The 7182-nt window shown below is 42.6% G+C and overlaps 1 protein-coding gene across 2 annotated transcripts; it reads left to right on the top strand.

Moving 5' to 3' along the window:
• Positions 1 to 2125: 2125 nt before the first annotated feature.
• tox4a (TOX high mobility group box family member 4 a) lies at positions 2126 to 6957 on the top strand. Of its 2 annotated transcripts, none has more exons than XM_015014887.1 (9): positions 2126 to 2595; positions 2668 to 2733; positions 2885 to 3172; positions 3261 to 3506; positions 3851 to 4195; positions 4974 to 5054; positions 5143 to 5766; positions 6137 to 6279; positions 6374 to 6957. In XM_015014887.1, the coding sequence occupies exons 1-9, from the start codon at positions 2491 to 2493 to the stop codon at positions 6429 to 6431; spliced, it is 1956 nt and encodes a 651-aa protein (XP_014870373.1). In that variant the 5' UTR covers positions 2126 to 2490; the 3' UTR covers positions 6432 to 6957. The 2 variants fall into 2 exon arrangements, with proteins under 2 accessions (XP_014870373.1, XP_014870372.1); XM_015014886.1 differs by having other exon boundaries at positions 2129 to 2595; positions 2882 to 3172.
• The last annotated feature ends 225 nt before the right edge of the window (positions 6958 to 7182 follow it).

Below are 7182 nucleotides of genomic sequence, written 5' to 3'. Positions count from 1 at the left end.
ATGAATTGTTTTTTTTTTTTTCTTTTTTTTTTTTCCTACCTTTATTCTTTTGTTTTATTTAGGATTGTTTCTGTGTAAGGAGCAAAGTGTGCGTCCATCAGTTTTTTTTTCCTACCGCGGTCATGCTGCACCAAGCTCCTCTCGATCTTCCTCGTGACGTCTCTCTCGTCGTTTTTATTTCCTTCTCTTCCATCCAAACCCATGAATTCCCATCACATTCCCAAACGTGACCAAACGGGGACCCTCGCTGTATAGACACACTTTTCATATCTTTAAAAAAGAAAAAAAAAACTCAAAGCTGGTCCTCGAACGCTACATGAAACTGGATACATTTACTGAGCAGAACAGATCCCTCAATCCCCTCCTACCCCCGATCTCCTTTTCCAGAGGAGCCTGTGAACTATTGGAGGTGGGGGGGGGGGTCCAGTGTGTGGATATACTGTTAATGTTTTCACTCTGTGGGAAGGGCTTGTGGGGAGGGAGGGAGAGGGGAAAATGGCGTTATTAGTTACTGAAGCAGTGCGAGGAGGATGGGTGTATTGTATAATGTAGAGCTCGTCAGTTGTGTACTATGGTGCAAAGATGACGGCTGTGAGGTATTATTCTTGTTTTATGATCTGACTGTATCTGTGATATGAATAACAGCAATCTACAGTGGTAAAAACCCCTCTTGTGTGCATCGTCTTTTTGACACGAAAGGAGAACTTCAACTGGTTACAATAATTTCAACACATTGGAACAACTCTCTATTTAAACTAGATGATTATTTATTTGATCATTTTAATGTGGAAAGTCAACAAACCAAAACTACTTGCATCTATTTTTTTGTTTTGTTTTTATTCTGTTGAGCAACAACTGACAAACTATTAATTTCCAGCTCTGCTCATTTTTATTTTTGTAGAACTTCTCAATCACAAGTGAAAGTCAAAACCTAAACACAAAACAATCATAAAGTAAAAAACTAAAACAAATTGTCACCTTCCTAAAATAATGGCTCCCAAGGCCTTTTTTCCCAAAGGTGATTTTTGGAAAAAAAAAAAAAAAACACAAAATCCCTACCTCTTTTTTGCTGAAAGATTTGGTTTAAAAAAAAAAAGACCTAAACTATTATTTTAGGAAGGTGGTGAATTAAAGGTATATAAAATAAGATTAAGTTGCCAAGTAAGGAAATTAATAAGTTAGTAAAAATTTAATTAAAAGGTTAAAAGTTAATCAAACTAAACTAGGATATTTCAAAATATAAACCACAGGAAGGATGAAAAAAGGGAAGCTAAATTGCCAAAAGTATTGGTTCATTTCCCTTCACACGTCCCATTTGTACTCCATAAATTAACTCAATCCTTGCTGCTATAAATGCTTCAATTCTTGAAAGGTCACCTCAAGGTTAGGAGTGTGTTTTATGTGTATTTTTTTACTATTCTTCCAGAAAGGCTATGCTGCAGGAAAAGCAGGCAGCTTTCACAGAGTTGCGTTAAATTGATTATATGACCATATTAAGGGTAAGATGAGCAATAAAAAGGCTTGCGAGATGCAACTAAAAGACAAAGCTGCAAAAAATATAAGATTTCTGTTTTTTTAAGCATCCAACCAGTTATAATTTCTTGAAATTCTAATACTAGCGAAGTTGTTCTTTCTCAACTGCTTTTTATTCTTGATGTCCAATTCCTGTTTTCAGCATATTATATTTTACTCTATGTGCTTTGTGCCTGAATAGTTCACATATAATAATTTAAAGGCTGGATAAGCAAAAACTGAACAAAGTTTTAAAAAGTATAGTCTTTCTCATTAACTTTCTTTTTTCAATCAATCAATCAATCAATCAATCACTCAGTCAAGTTTATTTGTATAGCACATTTCAGCAACACGGAAATGCTTTATTTACATCGAGCAAACATAAAATCCCCATCATAAACACATCATAGTCAACAGTTGTGAAAACCAAAAACAGACACTACATTTTCGCTAATTCTAAATCCCTGCGCTGGCCAGGAACTTGTAAAACATGTTCTAAATTATTAATTTTATTTTATTAGAAAGTAACAAAAGAATCTTTAAACCTCCCCGTTACTTCGCCAATAAATTATGGCTCCGAGTGAATACCGTTAACCGTATTTTATTTTTACGAAAGACCACTAATGCAGCACCACCTTCTACTTCCATCCACTAGAGGGCGCTAGTAGTGTTACATTGACGAACATGCTTGTTTAGGGTCGCTTGTCAACTTTAGGCTGTAAAAAGACCAACACGTTAAATTTAATTATCAAAACGGACTTTATGTAGCTGTTGTTAACTATAAATCACACAAATATTATCTAATTTCAGTTATTTTAATGTGTGTTCGGCTGTAGCAGCATGCTAACCGTCTGTTTGCTGTTAGCTAGCTAGCTAGCTGCTAGCGACTACTGATACAGATGTTAGCCCCAGTTTGTGAGCTGAATAGAGAAATATCTTCTAAAAAGTGTGATAGTTTGACTCGAGAAACAAGTCTAAATGGATCTCAAGTTTTACTCTGAGCTGTCGGATGACTGTCCTGCAAATGTTGACACAGAGTTTATGGACACCCAGCCGTACGGCGGATACTCTGAGGAGAACAAGGTAACGTTACATCCGAGGATGCCTGGTTATAAACCTGTAGTTGGTTACATTTTATTTATTTATCTGTTGCAGTTTTCTGAAGGCAGCGACAGCTATCTAACCATTAGTGGAGCTGAGCATCATTTCCTATCAGCAGAGGTTAGCGAGTGACTTCATTGATGAACCATCTAATTTCTAGTCGTGTTTTTAACCCATCTCTCTCTCTCTCTCTCTCTCACTCACACACACACTCTCTCTCTCTTTCTCTCTCTCTCCCTCTCTCTCACTGTGTTTTTCCCACATGCAGCAGACATTCCACACTCCTAGTCTCGGGGATGAGGTGTTCGAGATCCCCCCGATATCCCTGGATCCAGACCAGGCTCTCGGCATCAGTGAGGCGGTGTCCCACTTTGACCTGACCGATGGCTCAGACGACACCAGCGGGTCTTCTGGCTCTAGGAGCCTGGTGAGCAACCTGGTGGTGGAGGCCAATGATCCGTCGTTCGCCTCCACCTTTGGGTCTCAAGGTCTGGAGAGGTTGAACCTCGGGGCAATGGGTCAAGCTGGAGGGGGAGCCCTGCTCAGCTCCTCTGCCCTGGTGAGTTCTGGGATCAGTCAGTCAATCAGTCAAATCTGAATGCTGTTTGAAACCTGGATTTCTTTTTTTTTCTTTTTTTCCTCTTCAGGAGATGGGGAACTCCAGCGGCTCACATTTCAGCCGCTCTCCTCCCATGACCATCGATGTTCAGCTGAGCGAATTAGGTCACGGTCTCCTGGAAGGCAGCCAGCTGACCGACATGAACCCATCAGAACTGACGCTGGGGCTCGGTGGAAGTAACCCGGGCCATCATCCGGATGCGCCAGAGGAGCCACTGCTGATATCCTCGTCTCCAGTCGGTTCCCTGCAGGACGAGGACATGGATGACTTCAAGGTAACGAGGATTATGCGCGGTGGATTGTAAACGCTGGCACGTTCCAGTCAAGCTTCATATTGTCTTCTTTTTTTTTTATTTATTTATTTATTTTATTATTCAGTTGATCAAATAATTTTATTCCTACTTCAAAGCACTGAAACAATTTCAACAACTTGACTGAAAAGGTACAAGTAGAAGCACAAGGCTTATATTTATGCCTGTCCTCATCAAATTAAACTAGAACACTCCTTATAAAAACCCAAAACAATCCCCTTCTTGTATGTAAAATCACTTAACAGAAACATAAAAGGAAAGAATTCTTTTTACTTTTTTTTTTTGACCCACCTTCTCTCTTCCTACAGAGAAGCGTGCTGGTGGACTCCCCGGTGTCCATATCCTCCTCCCCGGTCCTGTCCCACATGTCCTCTTACCCCGCGTCCCCGTCCTCTGCCTCCCCGGCAGCAGCAGCCACACGGGTCGGAGGGAAACCCGCCGCTTTGGCCTCGGCAGCCGAAGCGGCGGCGGGAGGAAAAAAAGGCAGGAAGAAGAAGGATCCCAACGAGCCGCAGAAGCCCGTCTCGGCGTACGCTCTGTTTTTCAGAGACACCCAGTCGGCCATTAAGGGCCAGAACCCCAACGCCTCCTTCGGGGAGGTGTCAAAGATCGTGGCGTCCATGTGGGACAGCCTGGCGGACGATCAGAAACAGGTAGAGCTGGTTGCCTTCTATTGATAAGTGGACGATTAACATCTAGAAACAGGAATAGGGCTTAGAAATAAAGTCAGATTTTTTTTTTTTTTTTACCATTTCCGTTTTTTTTTTTTTTTTTTTCCTTTGGCCCGCTTTCTTTTCTTAAAAATTAAACGATAGAAAATGTTTTAAAAAAGTGGCTTTCATGTTAGTTATCCCTTCTGAGTTGAACGACAGAGAATTAGAGCGAGGCTACGAGAACATAGTCATGTTGGCAAAAGAAAAATCGACTCAATTTTTACCAGAAAAAGCATCTTAAAATTGCAATATAGTTGTTTTTATTGAGAGTGAAGCTTATTTATCAGCATCTGATGAGGCCAGTCAGGTCCTGTAGTTCTTTCAAATAGACACAGTTGTCCTGCTGCTGATGCGTTGAGACTAAATATTGTCTGTAAAACATACTTTATTTTTTATGTTGGAGTTCTTATAGGATTCCAAATTTATTCTGGTAATATTACAACTTCATTCTCATAATTATAAAAAAAAATTTAGTCTGGCCTTAATATTCCATACAGTGGACCTGAACTCAAAGTCCAATTAAACAGAAGCTGTAAAACAAGATGGCCGCCCTGGTTGCGCCAACGTCTCTCTGATCTTTTGACACCCAGGAGAAAAGAAAAAAAAGAAACAAGATTTTCCAAGAATTAAATCTTCTAAAACCAAAACTTCAATTAATGGATTAGATCGATTTCTCGCTCGGCTCTAATCCAGAACGACGGTTTGTTGTTTCCTGCAGGTTTACAAAAAGAAAACGGACGCTGCCAAGAAGGAGTACTTGAAGGCGCTGGCAGCGTACAAAGCCAGCCAGCTGACTCAGGTAACGCCATGCTGTCCTGCGAAGGAACAACAACTCAGCGTCTCTGCCTCCCACTGATATTCCTGTGACCTGGATTCCCTCCCTGCAGCCGGTCGCTGTGGAGACGGAGACCTCCCCTCCTGTGGTGGATCTGACCCTGGCAGCCCCTCTTCCTGCGGCCCAGCAGACCCTTCTCCTGCCCTCAGCCAGCAGCAGCAGCATGGAGGCCAACATCATCCTGGACGTTCCTCCCCAGGCAGGCGCTCCGAGCGCCGTCCTGCCTCCGACCCAGACCGTCACCAAGATCATCATCCCCAAGCATCTGCTGCAGGCCGGGGGCCAGGTGGTGACGCTGTTATCCGGTGGGGTCGGTGCCGTGCAGCCCACCCTCCTGGTGTCCGGCGCCGCCCGCCAGCCGCCGCCACTGCAGCAGATGCAGAACGCGCCGCCCCCGCCGCGGCTCCAGCAGATGGCGCCGGCCCCTCCGCCGCTGCAGGCCAAACCCAGAGAGGGAGCGACGACGACGCTGGGCCAACCGGTCACCATGGCAGCGACGCCTCCACCTCCGCTCCAGATCAAAATAGTCCCCGCGTCGGTTCAGGACAGGTTGGCCGCCAGCGTAGTCGCACCTACCGCTGCTGCTGCGGCTACAACCGTGCAGCCGGCGCAAGACGGGAGTTCTGCTGCAGCTACAGGCGACGACGACGTCACCGAGATTCTGGATTCAGACGAGGTAAACCTCTGACTGACCAGCTTCCATATTTTTAACATCGGGTTGGCGCGTCCACCATGTTGACCGAAAGGCTTGATGGATATTTACCAGTTAGGTGGCTTCTGAAGGCTGCGGTGGTTTGTAAGTAGGGATTAGAATAAAACGCAGTGGAATACAATTGCATGCCACACTTTTCAGATCTATATCTTTTAAAAAAAAAAAGAAAAGAAAGTTATCGATTAGTGAGTGAAGTCTGTTAACTATGTGATTCCCTAATCTGACCTATCAAATGTAACGATAATGTGAAACTCTACCACACGTTTCCGTAAACACATGATCTCCTGCTGCTGTGTGGCGTTCACATGTGCAAACGCTTTGCTCCTGCTTCCAGGACGTGATGGAGGTGAGCGCGTCCGTCGGCGCCGTCTCTGTGAAGAGCATGTGTGTGAGAGCGGGCTGCACAAACCCGGCCATCGACAGCGAGGACTGGGACCAGGAGTACTGCAGCAACGAGTGCGTGGCCACTCACTGCAGGTGACGTCATCTCGTTTCTTTATTATTTTTTGTTTTGTTTTGAGCCGTCAGAATAAAAAAGAGAACTTAAAAATGCCAACATGTTGTTTCGTAGGGATGTCTTCAAGGCGTGGTGCTCCATCCGGAACCAGAACCTGGGGACGGTGAAGTGAAGAGCGCCCTCTGCTGATCGACACAGACACAACAACGGATAGATATATTTTGCTAGTAACAAAATATAGTCAGCTGAAAAATCAGTTTGTTTTTTTTTTTTTAAACTGGCACAAAGATAGATGGTGATTGTTGTCACTGCTTTGGATGTAAATTGTAGTTTAGCAGTGAGTTTGAATGAAAAGTGTCAGTAAATCCGATCCAGAAGTGGAGAAAGCCGACGCCGTTGTCGGTACCGGAGGATCTAATGGCAGCTAGTACAGTTTGAAAAGTCAGTAACATTTTACCTTTTTTTTTTCTTTTTTTATAAAAATAAAATATAGAAAACATTCCCAGTAATGAACAAAATAAAAACTCCAGACCAGTTTAGCATTAAATGCCTTCATTTGTTTGTACATGTTTCGTATTTGATGATGGCTTTCTGTGGGATAATGCCTTTTTTGTATGAACTTTTAATCAGGCAGTTAAGTTGTTTCAATATTCTCATGTTTTTTTTAAATAAACAAAAAAACAACCTGTAGCATAGGACCATTTGTGGACCTCTTTATTTGTTTTAAGTTAATTTTTTTCAGGATGAAACCAGACAGTTTTGAAACAGTGTAATTACATAATTTATCCATTTTATGAAAACTTTCTAAGGAAGTTTTCAGAAACAACTTCCTTAAAAATCCACCTGAAACGGTTTACTGTAAGAAAAAAAAAGATGGATGAAAATAAATATAAAAGAACAAGTGACTTGAACAAAAACGCATC

The sequence above is a fragment of the Poecilia latipinna genome, unplaced genomic scaffold, assembly GCF_001443285.1.
Source record: "Poecilia latipinna isolate Pla-1442-1.1 unplaced genomic scaffold, P_latipinna-1.0 Scaffold1855, whole genome shotgun sequence".
Classification (NCBI taxonomy): domain Eukaryota; kingdom Metazoa; phylum Chordata; class Actinopteri; order Cyprinodontiformes; family Poeciliidae; genus Poecilia; species Poecilia latipinna.
This window is presented reverse-complemented; position numbering and strand designations above follow the sequence as displayed.

Coding starts and splice junctions, on each gene's coding strand:
- tox4a (XM_015014886.1), top strand. CDS start 2,491: ATGGATCTCAAGTTTTACTCTGAGCTGTCGGATGACTGTCCTGCAAAT. Junction 2,734..2,881: donor ATCATTTCCTATCAGCAGAG/GTTAGCGAGTGA, acceptor TCCCACATGCAG/CAGACATTCCACACTCCTAG. Junction 5,767..6,136: donor AGATTCTGGATTCAGACGAG/GTAAACCTCTGA, acceptor TCCTGCTTCCAG/GACGTGATGGAGGTGAGCGC.